The sequence below is a fragment of the Eretmochelys imbricata genome, chromosome 14 (genome assembly GCF_965152235.1).
Source record: "Eretmochelys imbricata isolate rEreImb1 chromosome 14, rEreImb1.hap1, whole genome shotgun sequence".
NCBI classification, from domain to species: domain Eukaryota; kingdom Metazoa; phylum Chordata; order Testudines; family Cheloniidae; genus Eretmochelys; species Eretmochelys imbricata.
The window spans coordinates 25,284,237-25,312,116 of NC_135585.1; the positions used below are offsets into that span (position 1 = coordinate 25,284,237).

At 48.6% G+C, this 27,880-nt stretch overlaps 1 protein-coding gene across 2 annotated transcripts in view; it reads right to left on the bottom strand.

Annotated features, from left to right (window-relative positions):
- Positions 1-3,616: 3,616 nt before the first annotated feature.
- ELAC2 (elaC ribonuclease Z 2) overlaps positions 3,617-27,880 on the bottom strand; it is a 31,454-nt gene continuing 7,190 nt past the window's right edge. For both annotated transcript variants that reach the window (XM_077833322.1, XM_077833323.1), the window contains exons 6-24: positions 26,547-26,615; positions 25,790-25,945; positions 24,908-24,966; positions 24,057-24,115; positions 23,886-23,958; positions 22,496-22,608; positions 18,202-18,300; positions 17,835-17,973; positions 17,666-17,751; positions 15,751-15,869; positions 14,714-14,810; positions 14,020-14,158; positions 12,808-12,846; positions 12,513-12,622; positions 7,842-7,941; positions 7,638-7,758; positions 7,003-7,081; positions 5,935-6,079; positions 3,617-4,532 (exon numbers count right to left, since the gene is read on the bottom strand). In XM_077833322.1, the coding sequence (XP_077689448.1) occupies positions 4,278-4,532; positions 5,935-6,079; positions 7,003-7,081; positions 7,638-7,758; positions 7,842-7,941; positions 12,513-12,622; positions 12,808-12,846; positions 14,020-14,158; positions 14,714-14,810; positions 15,751-15,869; positions 17,666-17,751; positions 17,835-17,973; positions 18,202-18,300; positions 22,496-22,608; positions 23,886-23,958; positions 24,057-24,115; positions 24,908-24,966; positions 25,790-25,945; positions 26,547-26,615 (2,057 nt within the window). In that variant the 3' untranslated portion in view covers positions 3,617-4,277. The remainder of the gene's footprint in view (positions 4,533-5,934; positions 6,080-7,002; positions 7,082-7,637; positions 7,759-7,841; positions 7,942-12,512; positions 12,623-12,807; positions 12,847-14,019; positions 14,159-14,713; positions 14,811-15,750; positions 15,870-17,665; positions 17,752-17,834; positions 17,974-18,201; positions 18,301-22,495; positions 22,609-23,885; positions 23,959-24,056; positions 24,116-24,907; positions 24,967-25,789; positions 25,946-26,546; positions 26,616-27,880) is intronic.

The following is a 27,880-nucleotide window of genomic DNA, read 5'->3' on the forward strand; positions in this document are numbered from 1 at the left end:
TCTCCCTGGCGACCGTGTGTACAGGGCGGAGCTGCGGTTGCCCTGGGGACGGGGCAGGACGCGGCTCCGCCCCCGCCTGAGGCAGCCGCCGGGCCAGCTCCCGTTCGCCAAGCTGTGAGCGGCAGGAGGCGGCGACTTGTGGCTCTGCCCGGGTCGGGGCCCCTGAGCCGCCCGCAGGTGGCTTCGGAGCCCCGGCACCTCTGGCTCCGCGATGAGGGCGAGGGACTGTGGCACCTGCCTCCTCACCCCAAGCCCAATTTTGTGAGCGTTCATGGCCCGCCATACAATTTCTATTCCCAAATGTGGACCTTGGGCCAAAACGTTTGCCCACCCCTGAGCTAGCAGGTGTCTGTAGACCCAAGCTGGGAATGACATCTCCCCCGCGCTGAGCTTCCTCCTCCCAGAGGCCAACGTGACTAGTGCAAGGAGGGTGGTTGTGGGCTTCCTGGGGCCATCAACGGGGAGGCGAAAACGAACAGGCTCAGACTTTATGCTGTTTTTTACCCCCCAAGCAGGGTTTGAACCTTCAGATCCAAGGCACAGCCACCTACCGCACTAACAGCTGATGCGGTACAGTGTCTGAGCCAGGGACTCTGGGTTCGCAGAGTGGGTAGCACAGTGGGGTCCTAGCCCGTGACTGAGCTCCCCAGCACTACCACAATGCAAATAGGTTTCAGAGTAGCAGCCGTGTGTAGTCTGTATCTTCAATAAGAAAAGGAGTACTTGTGGCACCTTAGAGACTAACCAATTTATCACGAAAGCTTATGCTCAAATAAATTTGTTAGTCTCTAAGGTGCCACAAGTACTCCTTTTCTTTTGACAATACAAATAATATCAGAAAAACTGCTGGTGAAGCCTTGCTATTATCCTCTGTGAGGAGCAGCCCATAGAGGGAGCTACAATACACTTTTTACCACTGGGTGGCACAACTATTTGTGAACTAGTGCTAGAAATCTGGGTGTGAGGATCCCTGAGCTCTCCCCCTGGCTCTGGGGGCAGAGTATGGTCTAGCAGCAGAACAGCCAAGTGTAACAGTGACCTAGTGGGTCATCTTCAGGGGCTGAACTTGTATTCTCTGGATCTAAATGCAGGTTCCTCGATTACTTGAGCTGCACAACTACACCCAATATCATACAAGCAGCAACAGACTCTTAAAAGCTAAAGCCACTCTAGCAGGACAGATTTATGGTGTGTTTCCCAAGGAGATAATTGAGTCCAATCTTCCCAAAAGACAGCATGGCAAAGAAAGCAAGCCTTGAGACAGTCACATTTCAGAGCTTCATTCTAGTCTCTGTTTTGAGCTCATCCAGCCCCTGGGCTCTTAGCTGTGAAGCAGGAGAACAGCAGCTATTTTCTCCCCGAAAGGGCTGTGAGAATGAAGGAAACGGAAACATGAAGAGCAGGGATTACAACCCAGGGGCTCTTTTGTCTCTGCCAGTAGCCAAGTGCCCCTTCTACCAGGCACTATGTGGGGGAAGTCTCTCTCAAGACAATCAGCATGGGATAGTTTGTTGGTTGTGTGGGAATATGTGACAGACCTGCAGACTGTGTGAGTATCACAAGAGGCATAGTGCTTCCCAGTTTGGGTGAGCAGAAGGGTAAAAACCAGCCCGAGGTCTAGACCAGTAGCCACCTGCTTATGGCCTTCATGGCACATCCCCACCCTATCATCTCATTCACTATCAAGATGTCTAATTCCACTTCTGATCACCCCCTTATTTTTAAATAAGTCCCTTTGTGCTCTCTCTCATGCTGCCCCACAAGCTTGGAAAAGCTCCCCATAAATATCTGCAAAACTAAGAGTATGGCTACACTATGCAGCACAGTCATAGTGCCATAGGGTAGATGCTTCCTACATCAACAGAAAGGGTTTTTTCTGCCCATGTAATTAATCCTTCAGATTTGGTAGCTAGGTTGACAGAAGAGTTCTTGGACATGACATTTTTCATAGCCCTCAGTGATGTAACTAGCTCTAAGTTGGAAGTGTAGATCAGGCCTAACTTGATTACACTCCATCAAATTCTCCGGGCCTACAAAAACTTGACAAGTTAGGCTGCTGGTGTCCTGAGACGACTGCCCTTCACACTGCTCACTATTGTCTCCTTATACTCCCCCGTGTTATCTTGTTTTAGAGACTGTAAACTCTTTAGAGGCAGGAACTGTTGTGTTTGTACAGCACCTAGCACTATGGTACTACAAATCACGCTGGGGTCAGTGCAGCTAAGCTGGCTGTAGACATGCTACTCACTACAGGGCCTACAGTCTCAGGGTGAAACCCTGGGCCATTGACTTAAGGGGCTAGGATTATCACCCTCCAACTCCTCTGGATCTGATTCAGTATGTGGAGGTGGGACTGGCCCAGGAAGATACTCATGGAGACACGCCCTGTAGTAGAGGGAGCAACACTATATTGGAACTGGAAAAGGTATAGAAAAGGGCAACAAAAATGATGATGGCATCATCATCGGTATGAGGGGAGATTACTAAAACAGACTTCAAGGAAGTGCTATTTACTCTTTCTCATAACACAAGACCTAGGGCTCATCACATGAAATAGTCTGCACATTTAAAACAACGGGAAGTGTTTTTTCACACAACACACAGTCAACTTGTGAAACTCCTTGCTAGCAGAAGCTGTGAAGACCACAAGCATACATGGTTTTAAAAAATGAGAAGTTCCTGTAGTATAGGTCCATCAGTGGCTATGAGCCAGGACGGGCAGGGATTGTGTCCCTAGCCCCTGATTGCCAGAAGCTGGGAGTAGATGACAGAGGATGGATCACTTGATTACCTGTTTTGTTCATTCCCTCGAGGGTACCTGGCATCGGTCACTGGCAGAAGACCAGATATTGGGCTAGATGGACCTTTCGTCTTGGCTCTTATGTAACGTTTTCCGCCAGAGCTGGTCCTTGCCATGCATGTGCTCAATCTGCCTGTGGCAGTGGTACCACCTCAGCCAGCAGCTCGTTGTGGGGCACTTTGCTGGGTCTCCCAAAACCAGCACAAAGCCCCATTTCCTGTAAAACTCCCAGAGCCAGAGGGCAGCTCTGGGACCTGCACTAATTCCCTTTGAACTAAAGAATCTTTTTTTAAAAATCCAATCTTGATGGAAAATCCTTCATGGCCCTTGGTAAATTTTTCCACTGGTTAGCAAAGGAGTGCTGTTCTGCCAGTAGCACACCCTCCATTATGTTAGTTCACTTGTGACCCTTCCCTTTCCCCTTATCCAGTACTTGATCAGCTAGATGAACTCAGTCCTTTGGAATCTAACCAGCCATGTGGCCCTCTGACTCAAAAAGCGATGCTGTCCTTTTTAGCACTTCAGTCTCTTCCCCCTGGGGCAGCAGAGAAGAAGCATCCAACTTTGGGATCAGCTCCTTATTTACACTAACAAAATGAGCTGATTGTGGGCAGAGGAAGATTATTTTCCCTGCACTCAAGTGATACAGAGTAATGCTAGAGGGGGCATGAATCCCTACCCATAGCTCAAGCACATGTGAGAATCTGGTCTTTCCTGCAGGGCTACGACAGCAATTTGGGATCAGGGTCATACTCAGCTATTCCCAGTTTGTTTTGTTCAGATCAGCACTATGAAGAGATCACATCTGCAACGATCTGCTAGCAAGCATAATTTATAGAATCAAACTGAGAAAGCCATAGTAATAAAGATGAACACTGAAAAATTACTCGAGATTCCTCTGTTCCAGTGGAGCTCAAGCTCCAAAATAAACTGTTAATCGGGTCCCATTTTATTATGGAATTACCTCATCTTACCCTCTGGGTTCAGACCCTTATTTACATTGTTACATTCCCACAACAGTAAGCAGGGGCTTTCCCAACATACTCTGGGAGATTCCATGGCCCCAAGGGGGTTTTGTGGACCTCATCTTCAGTGATTTCCTGTCATCACAACTGCTGTTACATGCAACAGCTTCCAGTCTAAAACCAAAAATAAATAAAAACACTTGAGAGGGAAGAAAGGCAGCTGGAAGTTGACAGATGGGCTGGTAGCACTGTTGAGAAACATGAACTGCATGTGCGGACATGGGCCAGAGACCTTGTCACTGCTTATTATATGCTTAGTAACATCAGTACAATGGGCAATCCCACCCATGTAGCAGTTGCAGGCATTGCCAGTCCATCACCACCAGCACCCCAAGCCCTCACTTGGGGGGGGTCTGCAGAACTCCACACTCCCCAAAGCTTGGAGGGAGCAAGACAAGGAGTGTGCAGCATGGTCAGAGCTACTTTCCTTCACAAGCCATATACCACTCAGCTCAGTTCGCTGTTTTAAGCTTCTTGCTCGGCCCTTCCTGATGGTTCTCTGCATGTTCCCGTTTCTTTGAGGCTGGGGTTGACTTGCTCGCATTGTTCTCGCTGTCTGCCAGCTTCTCTGAAGCTACAATGGCCTCTTTCAACAGGCGCAGCTCCCGCTTCTCCTTCCGCTCCTCCATTTCCACGATCTCATCGGCAAACAGAGCCTTCAGGGGCTGGATTAGTTTAGGGATTGTTACAAAGTCCCCAAAACACACCTGAAAGGTGATCAGTCACAGATTGACATTCACAGGGAGAAGACATAGCAGAGGAATAGCATTTTGCTCTGTGCCTCTGTTTCCCCTTCCACCCTTTGTCTTGTCCATTTACACTGCAAGCTATTTAGACCAGGGACACTCATTATGTCTGTCTAGCACCCAGCTCAGTGGGGTCGAGATTGAAATACAGGGGCAGGGGGTGTTTCCTTTTCTATTTAACTCAGAATCCCCAGAGAAGGCATTATGTAAAAAGATCTCTTCCGTGCACAAGGCAGGGAATATACAATATAAGAGTCAAAGGGCACCAACCCTTCAGCTAGTATTTGTTCAGTTCAATAAGCAAGGAGCAACAAGTTTGTGTTTAGTAGCTTTTTGCCATGTAAAGACACCCAGAAAGAATGCAATGAGGTGAGGGGAAGGGCAGGATGGCACTCAGTGCACTGATTATACCTAAGGTAGCAATAATTCTTTGACACGCAGAGGCACTTTGGAGAGGACACAGCGGCCTACAGACAGGCAACGCCCCTCGATTGCACACAGGAGCATATCTAGAACACCGATTTAGAGAGGGCCAATGCTTACAAAGACATCTTTCTGGGAGACAACTTGACCCATTTAGATGTGGTAATTACTATGCAAGTGCTGTGGTGGCAGCAGAAAGTACTGGAAGGGTGGGCAGGAGGAAGGGGTGCAGCTCTCTCAGAAGCCCACGTTAGAGGCACTTTGCTATGCTATTGGAGACTGGAGGGCTCGAATCCCCATTCTGCAGTGGATTAGGTTAGTGCCAAGGGGAATTCAGATCCTAGATGTGTATCCAAGTCAGTCTCTTACTCCTGACAAGGCATGCACCTCGCTCACACAGAGGGAGGGTTCCAGTGTCACCTGGGAGCGGCTGCTCCAACAGTGCCCTACAGGGTTCCCTCTGGACAAGCAGCTTTTCAGTTCTTACTGTGCAAGTGGCACAGAAAAGCCCCCTTTTCACACTCCTCCTCTTGGCCTCTGCACCAGTGGAACCAGGCAAGGCGGGCTCCTGGGCACGAAGCTGGCAGCCAGCAAACACTGCAGACATGAACTCCCCTACGTTTGCAGCAATGCCATGAAAGGCCAATAGCTGCAAAACTAGCCTTCTTCAGAAGAGCTCCCTCTGGACACCTCCCCAGCTGTCAAGTTTACCCAAGCATACTGATTGTGGCAACTGAACACTTCACCTCCAGCTGCTAAGCAAACAGTCAACCTCTAGTGGAGATCCCTGTACCCAGGAAAGTGCTGCCAGTGGCACCCACTGTGCCGGGGAAGCTCATTGAAAGCCTACTATCCTGGGTTCAGCAACAGATCTGCGAACGGCCTGATTTTCAGCACAGCCCAGCTCCCTTGAGAGCCTGGCTCCAAGTTCCCAACTTACTCTCATGTGATCAAATGCGATTCCAACCTTGTCCGAGAAATCTGTACTGAAGAGCGGGATCTTGGCATACCGCTGGCTGAAGTGATTGAGCATGATGAATTCTGCATTCATCTTCATCCCAACCCCAATCGCCTGGGATGTCGTGCTGCAAGGGGAGCAGGGAACAAGACTGAACTGTTAGTAGAACTCTGGTGACCGGACAAAGACCAGACAGCACAGCCCTCTCCATGAGGGGACCGGGAGGCAGCGTTACCAAGTGCTAATGCCCCTAGCCTTTACCCAATACAGGCAAAACATGCCAGCTGGAGCTTAAGTGCATGAGAACTTGAATTGCTCGTTTTATCAGCCAGTGCATGAAGACAGCTTGCTCATCAGCAGATGGGGCATACAGCAAGTGAGTTACACTTGCCCCTCCAGCAACGACGAGGGGGCAAGCAAGGCTGCAGTGAGCTGGGTGTTCATTTTTTAGAAGAATTCTGGGAGCATGGGGTTTAGTTGCATGCTTGTCACTGGTGGTGCCAGCTTGTCGATCCCATCTTCCTTCCCCCGCCCCCCCCATCCCATGTACCAGAACCACCCCCACCCCCCCCAAGACGCTGTGCTTGGGTCTTGTCTGCATCCACGTAGGGCACAGTGCTCCCCTTCTCACCCCCTTTGAATTGGCAATCACAAGGCACAAACCAGTCCTGAGAGAGACAGCTCAGATGGGTCCCAAAGTGAATTGAAGAGTAAGAAGCGTGCCAAATGATCCAAGTCCTCACCCCAAGGCCAATGGGTAAACAGCTAAGGGTCCCTTCTAGCAGAGCACATTTCTCCAGCTACCCAGCTGTACAGTAACAGCTCCCTATCCTGAGAGGATGCCCCTTGCATCCAGATTACAGAACCAGTTAGTTCACCATCAATAAGAGGTGGAACTCTCTAACTGGGATCCTCCAGAGCCTGGAGATGTGTGCGCACCCAGGACATCCTGGGAAGCAGAAACCTCCTTCATCACCAGCTCCGAGGGCCAAGCCCAGTTCTGTATCTCACTCCTAGGGAGAGAGAACCAGTTTCCCAGAAATACTCTACCTGTGCGTCTTCTCTACTGCCTCTTCTTCCAAGCCATCCTCTAACGTTGCTTCATGGATCAGCAAAGTAGTGTCTTTCCCTGCGTAAGACCACATATTCATTCCATCCTTCTGGTAGAACATACCATGTCGGATGGGGGCATTTATCAAGTAGACGTGTACTATGTTTATTAGGGGACAAGTGTGCTTCTCTACCCCCAATATTTCCAGCAGTGAACCCACAAAGAAAGGCATAAAGAATGCATCCCAATGCTTGTCCCCCTGACCAGCATAGCTAGCTATCAGAGGAGTAGCCGTGTTTGCCGCTTTTACAGATCCAGACTAAGAGTCCTGTGGCACCTTATAGACTAAGGGACGTACTGGAGCATAAGCTTTCATGGATGAATACCCACTTCTTCCGATGTAGCTAGTGTCAGTCATAATACTAATAGCACATGGGTCAACATACAGATCTTGTTCTGTTCTTAGATTAGCACAGTCTCTACTCGGAGCCCAAGACCGCTTCCCTGCAGCATTTTGAGATGCCACACCCCAACACTTGCAATAGCAGATTAGGGAGAGTTTACCGACATCTCTTTCACTCACTAACACGCTAACGGCGGTTGGCAAAGCGATTACAGAGCGTTTTCAACTCACCCATTTGGACCAAGGCCTCACAGGGCATCGTGTCACCAGAATAGACTATTTTCCAGCCAGATGTGTGTTCCATTGAACAAGCAAAGGCATTTTTACAGTGCCGCACCTCACAAGTCTGGAACTGAACAGGACCACAAGCGTTATCCACCATAGTTTACCTCTACACTCTTCTCGCTGCCTTCTCCCAGCCGCCAGCCAGCTTACCTCCGCAAAGTCATACTTCTCCAGCAGTGAGCTAATCAGAGCTTTGGCTTTAGGTCCGATGACTTGCGCCCCTTCCACCAGAAACTTGGCAGGAATCATACTGCAGAGGAAAAAGGCAGATGTTTAGGAAGTCAAGGCTACACTGAAAACTGTTCATGTCAGCAGAGCAGCACGTTCCATTTGGGAAACTGCAACCTATTATAGTACAGCAAGACTTCCCCAGGACATGTCTACTAGGTCTGTGCTGGGGTGTTCATGTTTTATTTTTCCAACTTCAGATTGCTAATCCTCACCAAACCCTGCCCCGAGTCCCAGGGCAGGTGCCTTGCCCAGGAGAACACCTTCCCTCCATGCCCTTGCGCACAGCTCTCCTCCCCGACCCTGCCTCCATAAGCAGGGAAGACTCATCCACCAAATACCCTCTTCCCATCTTCAAATTAATTTCCCTTCCTGGAATCCTTCCTCCCTTGTTCTCACAGTCTCTTGCCTGCGCTGTTGCTTCATACCCATTTGTTTTATGCTCAAGGTCTCGCTGGAGTGCCATGCAAGTTTTCCCATCATCTCATAAATGACTAGTACAATTCAGCAATGACAAGCCACCTCTACCCTTTTCCAACTACAGCATATGGAAACATGCACTGGGGAAAGTCAGAGCATCCTCCGTTGCGTTAGTGGAACTGCCTGCAAAGCACCCTGGATGAGCACCAAAGAGAGCACAGGCCTAGAAGGAGCCTATTCTGAGCAGATCTCAGCAACTTCTAAAGCTATATGGTGCTGGACTGCTTCCCCCCCACCGACCATTGGGTCACAAGGCCCTGTAACTCCAAATACACAGTGTCCAGGCCCACAGTGTAACAAGGGGGAAGCCTGGCCGCTGAAAGATCAAGTCTAGCTACTGGTATGCAACTGCGAAACCTAAAGTGATCCTTTGAGATAAGGCCTCAGCAGTCATGCCTCCTACAAACAAGCAGGAGCTTTTCCCAAGTGCTCAGCATTGGCCTGACTGCCTCTACTGAAGCGAATGGGAGTTTGGCCATACATCTCATCAAGAGCAGAGGTAGGCCAACGCTGGCAGTCTGAAAAGCCCACACAGTAGAACAGAGCAACCCGTCTCCACACAGTGTTGTGAATCATTTTCTGAAGTTGTGTTTACTGTAACTGGAGAACACATCCATGAGGTTAAACCCACAGCAGCTCTGCTGAGGGCTGGGTAGAGCTCCTGGAGTTTTTGAGAGGCCTTACTGGCCTGGTCTGGTGAAGGGGTAGTTCTGACATATTACACAATGCAGCTCAGACCTGCTAACCAATTCTACTAGGGCAGTGGTTTTCAAACTTTTTGGGCTGCATACCCCTTTCCAAATAAGGTAGTCTTCTGTGTACCCCCATCTGAGATAGGCAGAAACAGTGTGGGGAGATTGGGGGAATGCAGAGTCATGTGCCCCCCCTCCCAGATTTCTGCCTTCCATTAGCAACAGCTTCTAGAGTTTTTCAAACTGTGGGGCGGCCCCCTTGAGTGCATGGAGAAACATTTTGGGGGAGCAGCAACATCGTGCAGCAGGGCTTGGGAACGGAATGTCACCTTCACCCCTCTGAGGTGAGTCATCCAGCCCGTCTGGCGGGGGGGGGGAAGCCACTCAGCTCAAAAACTTTGAAGACAGTTGCCTGCTATCACTACTTGCTCCCATAAATGCTCCTCTGAGCCTCCCTAGGGGGGGCATAACCCAAAGCTTGTAAACCTCTGATTTGGAGTTGCACAGCAGAAAGGAAACTTACACCAATACAGTTTGATTGAAGGGAGATTCAATATTGATTAGATTGCCAAGTTTTACTAAATAAAAGGCAGTGTCTGCCATTACAGGATTTTTTTCACGTACCCGACGAGGGTCAGTGTATGTGTTTGAAAAACCACTGTACTAGGGTCTGCCTACACAGCAACTAGACACCCGCGGTGGCCTGTGCCAGCGGGGCTCTCTCAGTACTGCGTAGACTTCCGGACTCAGGCTGCAGCCCAAGCTCTGGGGCCCTCCCACCTCGCAGGGTCTCAGAGCCCTGGGAAGTCTACACAGCAATGAACCTGCTCAGCAGCCTGAGCCCTACGGACCCGAGTTGGCTGGCACAGACCAGCCACAGGTGTCTAGCTGCTGTCTCAACATCAGCTCATTGTGGTGCATTTAGGGTGGATTAGAAGTTTGACAGTTGGTTGTTTTGCCCATATCATGGGCCAACCATTACCTCCTGTGGGCTGAGGCTTTGGTCTGCCATCAGAGGCAGCTGGGAACAGAACTTTCTAATGGGCACCGGGGAATGCAACAGGATTTTCCTCAGAGAACCCCTGCATTGATGGTTGGTAGGACTTTATGATCGGAGAGTCAACAATCCACTGGGACACCTTACCCCTCAAGGATCACCCCGCTAAGCACGTGACCTATGACAACTCAAAGAGGAGTGCAAGTTCCAGGCCAAAAGCTGCTGGAGTGCAACCAAGTTCCTTTGTGCTTATGCAGTAGCCAAAGAAAAACTGGATTGTTGCCTGCAGAGTCCTGATCTTTTTCAAGAGGTAGGCAGCCTGGCCAGTCCAAGCTGGGTCTGCCAGGTGGCTGATTACAGACCTCACATCCTAAAAAAGCTTTGTCATTACTGTGAGAGTTTGAATTGCAAGGATCTAGACGAGACTCTGCTGTGCATGCTCACAGAGAAAGCTCTCAATGCCCAGCTTTCTCAGCTTGGGTTTTGGCCAGTGGCGCTCTGAGCTGTTGGACGAATACAGGATACTGGAGCTGTTGGTGGAATTTAGTTCCATTCTCCATGCTTTGGCCCCCCCATCCTAGCTAGTTACCACCCATCACAAGGTGTTGACTAGCAGCAGCAGAGGGGGCTGCTCTTAAGCAAATCTATTTCCTTCCTGTCAGAGTTCCCAGAGTAATTTTGGGCAACGGCTCTTCCTCCAAGGAGGAATGCCCCAGAGTTCCATTGGTCCCCCTCTGTATGTATCACACTGTGGAGGAGGGGGGTGGAAGAGAAGAGAGACTGGCGGTTTTGGCACGTAGATGAGAGTCAGTGGCTGAGGCTCGATCCTGACAAAGATGAGGTGACATGACTGTCAGATGACCATCACACGTGCCACCATCAGCCATGCCTTTGTCAGCTTGAGATTAGACACAGCAATGGCCTGTATCTGTGGGACACCTAAAAACCCCCTGGGGAGCAGATACATGACATGGCAGCTCACTGCTGGGAGCACACTATGCCAATGCTCCAGAACCTGCCTCTGCCTCTCTCAAAACGGAGGCCCCATTTTTACAAGATAACCTGTCACCAGTCCTTCAAGTACCCAGTGAACCTGCCCTAGGCCCTTGGGGGCTGCTTTCTACCTCTTCCCTCAGGATTTAGTGGGCAGAGTTGGGTGATTATAGCCCAAGAGTACACACCTAAAAGGAAGGGACTATCATCCAGAACCAGTAACAACTAGCAGGTTAGCCCATTAAGGCAACAGGAGATTGGGTAAGTGGGATCGAGGCAAGGAAGGGGGTGGGGGCTAACCAGCAGATACTGACTAGGAATTGGCTAGTCAACTGTTAATGCTGACAACCCCTGGGTGAGTCCTGGTTGGGTTGTTCATAGTCACGCTGACCCTTTTACACCCCTAAGTAGGGGAGAGCAGAATCCCTAAAGGAACTGAAATCTTCACTTGTCTGGAGTCGTGGGTCAGAAGCCAGCCTGCCCACTCAGGCTCTGACACAGGAAATGGCTACACTGCAGCTGGGAATTGAACACCCCATCTCGGGTAGACATACGAGCTCTAGCTTTGAACAAGCCAGTGTGCCAAAAATAGCAGCATGGCTGTAAGGATGAGCCACCCAAGCACAATCTGGTCCATGATCCTAGGTATGTACATGGGTGGCTAGCCTGAGCCGCTGTGACCACAATGCTATTTTTAGCAAGTTAGCTGGATCAGAGCTGGTTTGTGTTTTCATGTGGTCGGGGGAGCATGCTCCCCAGCTGCAGCCTAAATGTACCCAAAGTGTCAGGGATGGGCTGCCTAACCCAGCAGCAAGAACCTCTCCCCCTTTGGCCTTGGGATTCCTGGCCTCAGGGCTGGTGACAGAGCTGGCAATGAGGGGCTGGGGAACAAACGTTACCCTATGGGGCAAGGTCAGTGCTCTCCTGCCCCCAGCTGCTGCAGTGATTAGCGGCTAATGCCTGGCTTCCAGGCATGTGCCCTTGGAATACAATCACCTGACCCTACACACGGAGTCCCAAGGGAAGACAAAGCAGAAACCAGAACCTCCAAGTACTCTACAGTCTGCCACAAGGCCTGTGATTTGGAGCTATACTCCAGCCCCAACAGTGCAGGCTGCAAACCCCACCTGTGCGCTCAGGCTCCAGGGGAGGAAGGAGCAAAAAGTCAGTGTCTGAAGTGGGGTATTGGAGATCAGCCCTTTTGGCTAGTTAGTTTTTGCAGTGAGGTGACATTTTGCTGCTAAGGTTCTCTGACCAGCTGCATTTAAGTGCTCGTCAATTGCAGAGATCAATCGAAATACAGCAGACAGGGCCTGTACGGCATGCCGCACGGCCAAGGCAGCGGTTTGCCCTAGCCCATGAACGACAAGGACACAGCGAGAGTATTTCCCACTAATTCAACTACCTGTGACTAGCCAGGGAGGCACTCACTTGACATGACCAAGAATCTCTTGGCAGTTGTTGTGATACTGGTGTAGCCACGCCATGATCTGCGTGGGCGCTATCAGCAGCAGCGGGCTTGGTGGCTGACCAAGGGATGCCTGAAAGCAGAACAGGCAAGGAAGAGTCAGTACCGGGGGGTGCTTCAGAAATTTACACAAGGCAGAACATAGTCTAGGGAGAGGCAGGTGTTGCTCCGTCGATATCAATGGAACCACATCCACTGGCACCAGGGGTAACCTTGGCCCTAAGGTTTAAATGGCAGTGAAACAGCTGTGGTACTTACGAACGCTCGCCGTCTCTCCAGCAGAATGTTCAACAAGCCCTAGAAGAGAGAATATGGAAGAACCATTGTCAGCCAGTTACTGTGTAATAAACCCACATCAGGGAAGCAGGGCTGCGCTAACAGAGCTGATTTCACAGCCATTCCACCAGCTCAGTGAAGTGTGGGGCACCGCTTGAGGGACAAACTAGAGGAAGGTCACGTGTAAATTGGAGCATTGCTCCTAGCCCTCCCCACCAATGCTGCCTCTGCCCAGATGACCTTTGCCCCCCCAGAGCAGCTGAGAGGAGGCAATCCTGTAGCCCAATCCCTCATAAATCTGTGTCCTAAAACCTCATGTCTGAAAGCTACAACCCTTATAAAGACTGGAGGGGTGGGAGGGGTGCACAGGGAGGAGAAAAGGAGAAACTCTGCAGCTGAGGCAATGTCAGCCAGAAAGGAGAAAACCCTAACCTCCTTTCTGAGTTCTGTGCCACAGCTGTGTTAGCGAGCAGCAAAGAACACTCTGATCTAACGCCCACTGGTTCTGAAGAGCTAGTGACAAACCACTAAAGTACTTGATATTAGACCTTACCCCAATTCTGCCAAGGATGTAGCTGCCCCTTTTCCCCATAACTCTTGAAGAAAGGGAAGCCCTTCTGTAAAGGTCAAGCTATCGGGCATGAAATGCAGCCTGCCTGGATCAAGCCAGCATGAAACAGGGAGCCTGCTAGTTTGCTGAAGCTTCTTGTGAAAGCACATTCCAAGCAGTGAAGAGTGCTGAATTTATACCCCTGGGAGGTCGAGAGCCCCCAGAAACCGCTACTGCAAAAATCCAATTTATTCACCCAGCCCCAGAAACATGCCTGAACCCAGACTTGCAGGGACCAGTGCTAGGAGGAGACAGGATTAATAGCTGAGCAGAATTCAGCAAGGTTTGGGGAGTCCACAGTGGGGAACAGCTTATGAGATACAGCTGGGAGGCTAGAACCAGTATTAATTCCAGGAATATCTAAAAACAGGAGCAACAGAATCACATGCAGCAGAGCAGGGCAGGATGTTTGATGGAGGCACTGGAATGGTTACAGAGCTAAAACAGGAGTGAAACACTCACAGGAGAAAATGAACAGTATACAGCAGAACTTTCTGTGACAAGAGCCACCACTGAAGTGGATACAACCCACACCCAGCTGGGAACTCACCTTCTCTAACTCAGTCACCCCCAGCGATACTCACTGTGTGATGATCGGCATGGATGTGAGACAAAAACACGGCTGCTGTGTTGCACAGGATTTTGTCCACCTGGTCCCCGTAGTGGCGACAGAGCTGGCCAAACGTTCCCTCCCCACAGTCCAGGAGCAGTGACTGAGTAGGGCTGGCAAGAGGAAAGAGCGGGTGTATTGCTGGCAGTAACCGGAATGGATGACAACAGATGAACGCTGCCCAGCACGCCAGCTCAGAGTGTGATCTGGGAAGGCAGCAGTTGGGGGTGAAAGGCAGCAACCAGCATTTCTGCCACTAGTGCTGTCTCTCCGTAGAAAGGACGTGGAGGGGCCAACTCTGAAAGTTCAGTGTCCACAGCAGCTTCAGCTCTTGTTCTCTGACCTGATGCTGACAGGAATGGGGACGCCTGATGCCAAGCAGAGTGGCTGTCTGAACACGCCCTGCAAAGGCAGTCACAAGACCACATGTGGGAAGCACTTTGCCCTTCTACAATGAGAACCTTGGAGTACTGTTTGAACTAGTGACCAAGGTTCAAACACTCCCAGGCCCGTTCCCAATCCCTTCATTGCCTGCCTGGTTAATAGGTCCATGAACGCCAAGTGAGGCACACATCCAGTATGCTGGCACATCTGTATAGCCACCCACACAACACCCCCCCTGCAATTCCACACGTACTGGAAGGGAAAGGTAAAGAGCTAGTATTTACCTGCTATTTATCAGGGTGGAGCTGACATTCCGGATTTTCATTGGAATTGCAGAGCCTGTTCCTAGGAAGACTATTTCCGGGTAATGCTCAGTTTTACCTAGAGAAAATATGTAACATGCTTTGCATGAATGCTGGCAAGAGCCTGCTGCATTGTAGTATGTTTAGCTCCCAGCCAGGTTAGAAGTTCAATATTGAAGCGTAAGATTTCCAGATCCTGCCTCAGGCTAGCCAGCTCATCCAACTGGGTTTTGACCCCCAGCCTCCAAGCTCCCCACAGCATCAATACTAATGGGATGGGGAAAAGATACAAAATCCTCTGTGAAATGATAGCAGGACACCTTGCTGCATGTCCACCCAGAATGGAGGCAGATGAGTCAGGACTGGGCTTGGTAGTGACTGACACACACGGCTATCCAATGAGAAGGGACATGGCCCTCTTGGCAGGATAGCAGACAGGCAGTGCTGGCTTTTCCTGCAGTCATGGTTTAGATGTTGATTCACTGCCCGTGTCACACAGTGACATCAGTGCATAGCCAGATGACCAGATTTGGGCTCCAGAGGGAGCCAGCTGTGGATTAGATGCTGCTCCTCCCATACTTCACTATATGGCCAGCATTTTAGAAGAACGCTGCTCATTTGGGATCGCAATTTTAAAAGCCCAAAGCAACTAGTGTTGAGCAGAGCACTGCAATAGAATGCAATGCGGGGTTTTTGTTGGTGATTAAACCCTCCCCCTGCAGTGCTGGAGCCCCAAACCCAGCACCCTCAAGAGCCAAGAATGCAAACTGGCTTGTGCCATGTTGAGTGACAAAGAACATGTGGGAACAAGCCCATCCTGTGCTATGCTGGGCACTTGAACTCAGCATATTGTTAGGGTTGCTTCATTAGCTTGCAGGGTGATGGGAATATTTCACTGAACAGCATCCCCTTAGAACGCAAGTCCCCAGTTTGTTTCTATCCAACAATTCAACCCACCTCCCCAGTCAAGCCAGACTTATCTACTACTCCAATCAAAGGGCCCTGCACACTCTCCTCACCTGACTTGACCGGCCCAGGCTGCAGGCTCTCTCTGCACTCCTTCACACGGTCCTGGAAGCCAGGGAGCTCCAGGGCTTCAGCCACAAATTCACTGGAATTGCAGACAGCAACCACATCCCTGAAAGGATCCACAGGCCACAGATCAGGATGTGGCTGGGTTGGGAGGGGGGCAACTGAAAACAGTTTAATTTATGGGGCAAAGTGTCAAATTACTGCTTAGATACTAGCCTACTTTGAAAGTTTCCTTAACAGTCCCCAGAGGTGCCTGCTTTAAAACTACAATCCACCAGGATTGCCAGCAGACTGCAGGAGGCCCATGGGCTCTTGGAAATGGGCAACTAACTCCAGCAAGAGGGAATCATTGTATGACCTCAGGATTTGAGGGCTACATTGTGCAGGACTTGCTGGGACCCAGTGCACTGTTCAGGGGCAGGGTACAGCACCTGTGCCGGAAACTTCACTCACCCATGCTAGTTTCAGAGCCCACCTTCTTGCATGTATAGGAATATGCTGACAAGGTTTCAGGACAGCTATCGCATGCAGGTAGAGTGAAGCCTAAATGTTTAAACAGAATCCATTCCCCTTCCTCCCAACTGAATTTGGGACGTCCTTCTTCCTCTGACGCCATCAGCCAACAGTTGGAGACAGGACACTGGACAGGGAGGACCAGTGATACAGAGACCTTTCTTCCATGGCTGGCTGGCTGGCTGGGTCTTGCTCACACACTCAGGGTCATAATGTGGGGTTTGGAAAGAATTCTGTCCCCACACCTTGCCAGACTGGCAGGTACTATAGCATGTTTTGTTTTCCCTGCTGCAGCATGGGGCATTTCACCTGCTGGAATCATCTGGGTATGTCTCCCCTGCAACAGCAAGGAACTGATTAGGGGTCTTGGTCATTGGTACCCCCAGGCCTCTCCTGTTCTCAGCCTGGGGCACACCACCGTTTAGTATCTGGAGGACAAATGTTTTAGTCTAACCCAAGCCATGGGATTTGATACAGGGGTAACAGTGTAATGTAATGGCCTCTGATATACAGGTCAGACTAGATCAGTGGTTCTCAGCCAGGGTATGTGTGCCTTCGGGACACGCAGAGGTCTTCTGGGGGTACAATCAACTCATCTAGGTATTTGCCTAGTTTTACAACAGGCTACATAAAAAGCACTAGCTAAGTCAGTAAACTAAAATTTCATACAGACAATGGGCTTGTTTATCCTGCTCTATACTCTGAAATGTAAGTGAGATATTTCTATTCCAGTTAGCTTATTTTATAGTTCTAGGGTAAAAATGATAGAGCAAGCAATTTTTCAGCAAGTGTGCTCTGACACTTGTATTTTTGGGTCCGATTTTGTAAGTAAGTAGTTTTTAAAGTGAGGTGAGCCATGGGCTATGCAAGACAAAATCAGACTCATGAAGAGGTACGGTAGTCTGGAAACACTGAGAACCACTGGATTAGATCTAAGGATTCCTTCTTGCCTTAAAACTATGAAATCCCTAGGACAGAAGACATACATTTAGGCATCCACTTGAACATTACACCTACAGGTCCAGTCAAACATAGAGTCGAAGTGCTCTGGAGCACACAGTCTTAGTAGAGACTTGTGTAGCATTCAGAAAATGGGGCCTTGGATTTCTTTGGGGACCCCACAATGCAACCCCCCTTCACATCCAAACACACCCACCCCACAATGAGCTGTTGAAAGTTTCTCCAGGGGTCTGGTCCTGCACAGACTGGCCCAGAACCAGAGTGCAAAAGTGACTTCAAGCCACCTTTGCTTCACCACCATTTAGATGCTGAATGCTCCTTGGTCTCAGCTCATCATCTGATCTTCTAAAATGACTTCTGCTCCCATGCAGATGCCTGTGGCAGGAGGCCAGATCTCTCTTCAGTTTATATATTACCAAGGGTACCAACCTCTGCCACTGCGGTTTTGGTCTCAGCTGGTATCTCAGGAGGCACTCTCCCCGCACAACAGGCACGCTAAAAGTGGCCTCTTCTTCCTGGAGAGGAGACAGAAGGAGCAACCTGTAAGCATGCACGAGATTGCCTCTGCAGACACCTGCAGACAGGCGCAGCCTCTTACCCGACTCTGGTAGCTAGTTAACAGTGGGAAGATTTCTGAGTGAATGAGGTTCAGCTGGGTTTGGATCTTGTGGCTGCGGAGATAGTGCACAGTGTTTGCATTTTCATTAAGTATCAAGTGTTCAGTTGTGCGTCCAAACCTGGAGAAAGAAAAAGGAATAGTAAGATGTGTTCAGATACAAGACTACTTCAGCTCCAACCCACTGCTGGGCACCCGATGCCATTAACTAACCAACCACTGTTCTCTGAACCGACCACACATGCCCTGACCCATGGCTGTTATTAGCCAGTCTGGGATCACGGAGTTTGTGGGTTAGGCTTCCTTCAAGGTTATTTTAAGTCAACGTAATTAAATAAAAGCAATGTACCTTTCCAGCCACTGTTTGTACCGGCTGTCTCGAAGCACTGACTCTGGGGTAATGTGAATAACCAAGGCCACGTGACCCTCAGCCTTCCCTTCTTGGTACCTACAATAGACATTTAAGATCAAAGATGACAACAATGCTTGGCTCCTATTACCCAGAGATCTCACCTCCTCACCTAAGAGGACAAGGCTGCTCTCCAGAATCTATTTACTATCAAGGACTCCATAGAGCAGAAACTATTTCCTCCAGGAAGGAAGCCCAGCAGAGAGAGGTTAAAGCTCAGATCTGAGAGTCAAGGAGTTCTGGATTCTACTCCACACTCGCCAAGATCCACAGTGGCCTTGGGCCTCTGATCCTACTGCCTCCATCTATACGAGGGGGACAATTGCTCACAAGCAAGAGGGAGACCAAGGACAGCGTAGGCCCATTACTCAGTGAGTGGGGGAAGACAACAGAAAATGTGGAAATAGGGGAAGTGCTAAACAACTGTCTCAGTTTTCACCAAAAAGTTTAGTCGCAGTTGGACATCTAACACCGTGAATGCCAGTAAAAAATGAAGTAGGATAAGAGGCATTTAGGATAAGGAAAGAACAAGTTAAAAATGACCCAGGCAAGTTAGATGTCTTCCAGTTACCAGGTCCTGATGAAATATATCCTAGAATACTCAAGGAGCTGACTGAGCAGATATCTGAGCCATTAGCGATTGTCTTTGAAAAAAGTCATGGAAGATGGGTGAGGTTCCACAGGATAGGAAAAGGGCAAATATAGTGCCAATCTATAAAAAAAAAAAAAAGTAAGGACAACCTAGGGAATTACGGACCAGTCAGCCTAACTTCGGTACCTGGAAAGAATGGAGCAAATAATCAATTTGCAAACACCTAGAAGATAATAAGGTGATGAAGTAACAGTCAGCATGGATTTGTTAAGAACAAACTGTGTCAAACCAACCAGATAGCTTTCTCTGACAGGGTAACAAGCCTTGTAGCTGGTGGGGGGTAAGCGGTAGATGTGGCATATCTTGACTTTAGTAAGGTTTTTGATACTGCCTCGCATGACCTTGTCCTAAACAGTTAGGAAAATACAACCTAGGTGGAGCTACTATTAGCTGAGTGCATAACTACACTCTGGGTATGGCTTTCCAATTAGTTATCTGTGGTTCACAGTCCAGGTGGAAGGGCATATCAAGTGGGGTCCCGCAGGGATCAGTTCAGGGCCATTGTCAGCCTCTGTTTGCCAGAAGCTGGGAATGGGTGACAGGGGATGGATCACTTGATTACCTGTTCTGTTCATTCCCTCTGAAGCACCTGAAGACAGGATACTGGGCTAGACTGACCTTTGGTCTGACCCAGTATGGCCATTCTTATGTTCTTAAATGATTTAGAAAATTACATAGAGAGTACACTTAAAAAAAAAAATAGCGGACAATACCAGGAGCGGTTGCAAGTGCTTTGTAGGCTAGGATTAAAATTCAAAATGATCTGGACAAACTGGAGAAATGGTCTGAAGTAAATAGGAAGACATTCAATAAGGACAAATGCAAAGTACTCCACCTAGGAAGGAGCAATCAGTTGCACACGTACAAAATGGGAAATTACTGCCTAGGAAGGACTAATCTAGAAAGGGATCTGCAGGGGTCACAGAGGATCACAAGCAAAAAAGCAAATGTTCTGGGATGTATTAGCAGGAATGTTGTAAGCAAGACACTAGAGGTAATTCTTCCGCCCTACTCCATGCTGATTAGGCCTCAGCTGGAGTATTGTGTCCAGTTCTAGGCGCCACCTTTCAGAAAAGGTGAACTGGAGAATATCCAGAGAAGAGCAACAAAAATGATTAAAGGTCTCGAAAACATGACCTGTGAGGGAAGATAGCCAATTTTTCTCAATCTTTAGTCTGGAAAAGAGAAGACCGTAACAGTTTTCAAGTACAGAAAAGGAAGAGGGAATAAAATGGTTCTCCTTAGCCTCTGAAGATAGAAGCTGCAATGGGCTTAAACTGCAGCAAGGGCGGTTTAGGTTGAAGATTAGGAAAAAACTTCCTTTCAGGGTGGTCAAGCACTGGAATAAATTGCCTATTGAGGTTGTGGAATCTGCATCATTTGAGATTTTCAACAGCAGGTTAGACAAAAACCTATCAGGGATGATCCAGAGCAGGTGTTCTCCACCTTTTTCTTGCTGATGCCCCCCTCAACATGCTATTAAAATGCCAGGGCTCAGGGAAGGCAGGGAACTCGGGGCTCAGGGCCGGGGTGGGGGCGGGGGGGAGAACCTTGGGGATAGGAATAGTTTTACTTCTATTGGGGGGGAGAGGGGGGAAGGGCAGTGCAAGGACTGGCAGGGCTTGAGCCAGCTCCACACAGCAAGCACCACCTCCACCCCCACAACTCACTCAGGCCACCCAGCCTGGCTGGGCTATGGTGGGGACACAACCATAAAATAAAACTCAAAGCAGGGATCCAGTTCAAAAAGTTTGAAAACCACTCAGGGTGCAGGGAGGGGGTACCTAGGGCCTGTGTACAGACTGGGTGCTCCTGCTTCAGCTCCTTCCTCCCCCTGGCTTGGGAGGTTTTCCAGCTTCAGCCCTGCGCTTCGCTCCTAGCTTGGGGGGCGGAGGGGAGAGAAGAAGAGGAGATGGGACACAACAGCCCCTCACACCGCTCTCAGCTTCAGCGCTGGGGCTCGGGGAATTATGTTTCAGCTACAGGGCTCCAAGTCCCCTGAAAGGGCTTGCAGAACCCCAAGGGGCCGCAGACCTCCGGTGGAGAACCGCTGGTCTAGATAATACTTAGTCCTGCCATGAGTGCAGGGGCCTAGACTAGATGACCTCTTGAGGTCCCTTCCAGCTCTACAATTCTATCTCTGCCAAGTGGGTGTGACATTAACAGCCAGTGTTCAATCAGTTGCACTGTGGGGAGGATGCAGAAACTAAGTAATTTGCATTTTGGCAGATAACCCCAGCAGAGAAAGATTCCATGTTGCCTACCCCTCAGCTGGAAACCGACTTATCTTGAGGTATTCTTCAAAAGAATCCATTTCAAAGATTCAATGGACTACAGAAGAGAAGGGTACAGAACCCCAAGTTATCAGTCTTTCACCTAAGACAAAGGTACCAACCCTTTGACTTTGGAGGATAGATCCAAAAGGAGCTTGGTCAGAGAAACTGACAGAAACTTGCTGAGGGGATTTTACCTTGAACCCAGTCTAGTCTGTTAGATTTTAGTGCCCAGAAAGTGTCTGTCTCTCTCGTAACCATTTCGAACTTTAATCCTTATGCTCAGTTCAAGTCTCTCTGGAATTCAATAAACTTAATTTAAACCAATCCAGTACTGTGTTTGAACTGAACAGTTTGGGGACTCCAGTTACAGCAACAAACTGCTGGATACAGACTCTTTAAAGGAGCAACAAACCTTAATCTCCCTCTTATTGTTCCAGGACAGGGCTGGACATTTCAGAACAGGTTTTTGGGGAAATGCGGGGCTGAGGAGAGTGTGGAGTCACCTTACCAGTTTTTAACCAAGGCTGGTGGAGACTAATAGAAGTCTGATGCTTCAAGTACACTCCTGGATCCAAAGTGTTGGGCCAGGGCTGCTCAGTACATAGACCAAGTGCATGCTTGTTGCTGACCGTGGGCATCCCAAACAGACATCTACAGCAGCGAAGCATGAAGGCACTGAAGAGTTACAGGGTAAGAGATAACTTCCCACATTCTGGGGTGAGATCCAGACTGAACAGTAGGTAAGCTCATTGTATGCAAAGACCTTTGAAATCTCAGCTACTTAGATGCAAGAACTCACTAAAAGGTGCGTATCATGCAGTCCAGTCACGTGACTATTTAAAACTAAGATAGCGGGAACCTCATGAAATATAGTAACTTACTAAGTGCACCAGAGAGAAATACTTTCCCCTCCCACCCCCAGAAAGCCCCTCTCCCAAGTAAGATGGGCCTTGCAAGGTGCCCTGAAGATAACTTCCAGGCCCTGGGGAAATGAGTTCTAAAGTCAAGCACCCTGCACAGAAAACACCCTGTCACAGCCCTGCCTCTCATACTTCAACTTCTGTGCCTCTGCCGATCTTTGTTGGTGGCTCTATATCTCGGTGCGCTATCTGCAGGTTTCCTAACCAGGCTATTCAGGGTGACTTTGCTGTCACTGGCATTAGCCCACGAAGCATGTCAGATTCCATTTGTAACCAGGCTAACAGGAGATTTTCAGTTTCATAAAAAAGTGCTCAAGCCTGATATGCCTCCCCCACCAACCCTGTATTCCAGGGAACACCCTTCCCTCCCTCCACCTCCACTATACCTGCGGAACATGTCATTTTCACAGACTGCATCCACAAAGCCTTCATGAGGACATTCCACTACAATGAACACAGGGCCTGGATCAGGAGGAGTACAGACCTCTTCGGGCAGGATCTGCAACGAGGCACACAAGGGTTACACCCTGGTCAGTCTATGGTACATGCTGTCCGAACATGCCTGGGTATGCAGCTCCCTTTTGGCAACATAACCAACAGCACATGCTGCTCAGTCACCAGCCTTACTTCATTCCTCTTCCACAGCCAGCTAGGGACCTCATAGAACTTGCTCGCTCATCAGCTGGGCGCCAGGGTGCTTTGCTCAATGGTCAGCGAGTCTAAGGACTCATGCTCCAGTTACCGTTCTGGCACTGGAACCATTTTCTCTCCTCCTCTCTCATTGATTTTGCTGGGTCACATTGCCCAATGGATCCCTCACAATGGCCTCAACAAAGCAAGAAGTGTCTCAGCTGCACCTGAGGGAAATTCAGCTGCTTTCCCTCCGTGCACTGGGGCATGCCCCTGTGAGCTACTTTGGGAAGCAGGGCCAGTTGTTGCTCACTCATATCTCCGGGGGGGGGGGGGGGGGGGGGCAGTGATTTTGTTTATGGAAACAAAACACAGTTAGGGTCTCTCCCCCTCAGAAACACCCACAGTTAGGGTCTCTCCCCCTCACCAGCCACTGGCCTTGGAGATTATCCATCTTAATCTATCCCCAAACAGAGCCTTTTAACCACTGTGGGGGGGGGGGTGAGGAGGGGGGTGTCACAGGATGATGAACAAGTGTAATCAGTGAGGGGGACCCCTGTTTATAGTGGGTCAGATGTAGGCACGCTCTGGGTTTGAAAGCATAAGCACCTCTACTGCCTGAACTAATGGACCAGCTTCATTAGCTCACAGGCTGTGGCAGACTCAAATTGCTATAACTGGACCAGCCACTGAGGCAGAGGAACAAACCACCACACTGTTGGCATGGGATACATGTCATTTCCGTGTGTATCGCCAACCCTTCTCCCGTTATGGCAGATACTGTCCCATCTGCAGTGACAGGGACCCTGGGACAACCTGTTACCGAGGGAATGAGCCTGGGAAAGCTTGAAACTGAAACAAGCTGCCAAGGAAGGCTATTGAATCTGAACAAACATGCAAGGCTTGTACTTGCCACTAAGAGGTATGGTTCAGGGACAGTTCAACCAATCCTACCATGAAACAGGAGAGCTGAGAGGACTGGACTGGTTACAGCTGCAGTCCGTTCTGACCCAAAAAAGGGGATGATTGTGGTTGGTGTATGAGTGGCATTTAGTTACAACAACATTCTGGGAGAGATGGTCCCATAAGGAACACTGGTTACAAACCCAGCCTGCAACACAGCTGGGATAGCCTAGAGCGTCATACCTCTCTGCCTTCAAACGTGACACTCTTTCCATCTTTGACCGCTGCAATGATGGGGCCAATGGCTGCTGTCCCACTAAAGATTAGAACACAAAGACAGTATTAGATTGACAGCTTCCATACGACCAGGATCCTCCCACCACCCAAGCACACAGGCAGGGCTCTCATACTTACACTGGCAGGCCCAGCTCCTTCGCTTTGGCCACCAAGAAGTTTCCCTTCTTCGGGTGAAGCTGAAAATAATTTAAAAGAAAGAAGTGTTTCTCAAAGGTCCCATGGAACGAGTTACCAACTCTTTACAATGTTTAAACATGGATGGAAAAAGGGGAGGGGCAAAGATGGGGTTCATGCCCTTACTGGCTCTGAAATGAGCCATGAAGAGGGCCTGTGGGAGAGATTTTTCCTCAGGAATTTTATTTATTTATTTATTTATTTTACGTCTCAGGCACATCAAGTCCTCTCTGTCCTGCTTCTGTGGCTGATCTGCCCAGAGGTATGGCTCTGGAGCTCCAACCCATAGAGGTAGAGAGTAAGTTTTTCTTTTGAGTGTTCAGCAGCTGACTTACAGAAGTGTTACTTTGGGTAGCTCTTTATTTTTGTATTTTAAACAGCAACTAAAAGTCTTCCTACTCAAAATGAGCTTTCACTGCCGTTATGCGTCCAGTCTCAACCTCGCTAGTTCTCCAGTCACCCATAGAGTCTTCTAGGAAGAGCAAGATCAACAAGACCTGAATTTGTAGGGTAACAGACAAGCAGAAATAAAAATCTTTCTAGCCTTGATGAAGCAGCAAATTAAAAAAAGCTTCTCCTTTTGTGGGTCACTTCTAAGTGTGAAGCACCAGATGGCATTCCAACCCCTCCGATTCTCAATCACTAGATTTGAGTGCAGTGTTACTGGATACAAAGGTTGGCATAGAATAACTATCCAAAAAACCCTACCCTGCTAGGTGGTGGTATTTGTAATTAAACTGGTCTAGATTAAAAAAAAAAAAGTAGGAACTCCTATTCCATATGACATTTCTTACTTTGCAGATGAAAGCCACCAACAGGGTTGGGTCTTTGCTGCCAACTCTCCTGTTGCCATCTTTAAAGAAAAAAGAAGGGAAAGTTACACAGGATGATGTAGTTTCAGCATCTTTTTCCTTACACAAAAGGTGCCAACTTCTTACAGTGTCCCATCCCTTCCAGTGAGTTCATACACAAGGGCCATAAAGCAGGCTAGGATTTAGTCATGAGTATTTTTAGTAGAACTCATGGACAAGTCATGGGTAATAAGCTAAAAATCATGGCCCATGACCTATACTATAAATACCTGACTAAATCTTAGCTGCCCAGAGCTGCCCGAGCAGTGGCTGGATTGCGGGACTGCTTAAGCACCACACTGGCCACTGCAGAAACCAGGGAGGTCACAGAAAGTTATAGAATCCATGACTTCCGTGACCTCTGTGATAGATACAAAGTCTTAAGCATAAGTGACCATTATGATCATTAAGTCTAACCTGTTGTATAGTACAGCCCAAAGAATTCCAACCCAAGGATTCCTCCCTCAAACCAAAAACATCTGAAAGACGCCCAGTCTTGATTTCACAACTTGAGGGGGGACAGAGAATCCACCTGGTACCAAGGTAAGTTGTTCCAATAATTAATTACCATCAGTGTTAAAAAAAAAAAATCTGCATCTCATTTCTAGTTTGAATTCGTCTAGCTTCAGCATCCAACCACTGGATCTTGTTTTGCCTCATGTTCTCTATCTGCTCAAATTACCGCCAAGCAATATTTCAGCAGAGAGGACCAGCACTTTCTGATCTGCACCAAGAATATTTGTGTAGGAGAGAAATTACACCAACATTTCAGAGTTTTTGTTCCAATTACAAGTTGAAGTACAAGAAAATACAAAGTTCCTGCACCTGTTTTCTTCAGGGCTTCTCTATTCTCGACGCCCTTTGGACACTGCTGCTCAGCAGCGGGAGATCCAGGCTCTGGGGCACATTTGGGGCTGACTCCACCTTGGACTGACCTTTCAGGACTCTGATGCAGCCTGTGCTCACTGGCTAAATGCCTTCCTGTTCCAAACCCAAGGGGAAAAAAAACAGGCTTGCTCAGGAGGCAGGAGTGAGAAAACACAAATGGAGCCTTACTCAGAAAGTTTCTTCAAAATCCCCTGAGCAGTTTAAAAAGGGACAAGAGAGCCCCTGCTTCCTTGTTTCTGCATATTGCACTTCACTCATTTCAAGAGCCTTCCTCAGCAGATTCTCCAAAAGCAACAAAACCTTATCAAACTCAAGCATGTGCTCTCAGTACAGCTGCTCGTACGAGCATACCTAACATGGAAAGCCAGTTAAGTATGAATCACAGTAACTTCCCATTTCTCTTCCATGGACTATCATCTGAAGGAAAATACCAGAGTTCTTAGAGGAGGCTGAACCCTTTTATCCTAAGGTCTGGCACCGGCTCAGGTTTCTTTGAAAGCTACATTCTCACCAAAGGAGAAGTAACCTAACACAACCCTGTAGTTATTACCTCTCAGGTTTACAAACAGTAACCAGATACCAAAACCAGTTCAAGGAAGTCCTTACTGCAACAAGTAACCCTGTTCCTCCCTCTCCAGCTGCAGCTCCAGATACTCTTTGCTTCCTACTATTCCAGTCAGACGTCCGTACTCACCCACAAGAGGTACTTGATAGACTGTCATCGTCTCATCCTTATACTCGGGCTCCGTATGGGGCCGCACAGCTAGCAACAAGATAGTTAAAACATTAGACATCAGCATGGCTATGAACCAGTTACTACAAACAGATGCCCCAGACTCCAGGAACTTTGACAAAGCACCCTGGAAATTAGAGACATGTTTTAACATACATTCAGGAGCATGCATCTCACAGAAGCTAATCAGGCAGTTTCCTCAGGCCAGCTGCTGAAACTCTCCACTACTGCAAGGACAAATATACACGATTTCAAGAGAAAGCAATTATACTCGCAACTGCTCTAAGTGGCAGAGATTAAAACAATTCATCACTGCACATCCCTGAACAGGCCAGGGTTTCTGTGGGCTCAGGTTTGTTTGTTTTTTTAAAAAACAAAAGTTTCCATTCTGCCTTTATACAATCCCAAGATGGTGCTTAAAGCAGGGACAACCCTAAGTCTGGCTCTGTAGATAGCAGAGGTATTATATATTTATGAATCGCTACTTAAACTCTGAAGAATAAAACAAGCACTCACATAATTGCGAACTGTTTTCAGTATGATGTCAATAGATGGCAAATGCTGCACTGCAGCACCAAAAAGATTTATTATAATCAGATGACATCTTATTTACCTTGAATAGTACATTAGGAAGTTGTATCAGAGTTTGTAACACATATAATGAATTAACAGCAATGGGATCAGGAGTGGATCTGTCACAAGTCTGTATCCAAAGCAATAGTGGAAATCTGCATTACACCCCCCACCCCCGGGGCAGGGAAGTGCAAGAAACCTGCTCAGTATGTTATAGCTCAGAAATGATGCTCCTTTTAAAAAAAAACACTTCCTGCTCACAAGAATGGAGAAATCCCAGCAGCACATGCACAGGACCTCGGCCACGTACATGCTAAGCTAGCCATGCGATCGCTCATCAAATCGACTGCTGCATTAGAAGATGGGAGGGGGACAAACGCTATCACTTATTGTTTTTAAAAGGTGATGAGGTTGGTCCTGGAAATTAATACAACTGAAGGGATTTAAATCATAGAATATCAGGGTTGGAAGGGACCTCAGGAGGTCATCTAGTCCAACCCTCTGCTCAAAGGAGGGCCAATCCCAGCCAGGGCTTTGTCAACCCTGACCTTAAAACCCTCAAAGGAAGGAGATTCCACCACCTCCCTAGGTAAGGCATTCCAGTGTTTCACCCTCCTAGTGAAAGTTTTTCCAATATCCAACCTAAACCTCGCCCACTGCAACTTGAGACCATTACTACTCGTTCTGTCATCTGCTACCACTGAGAACAGTCTAGAGCCATC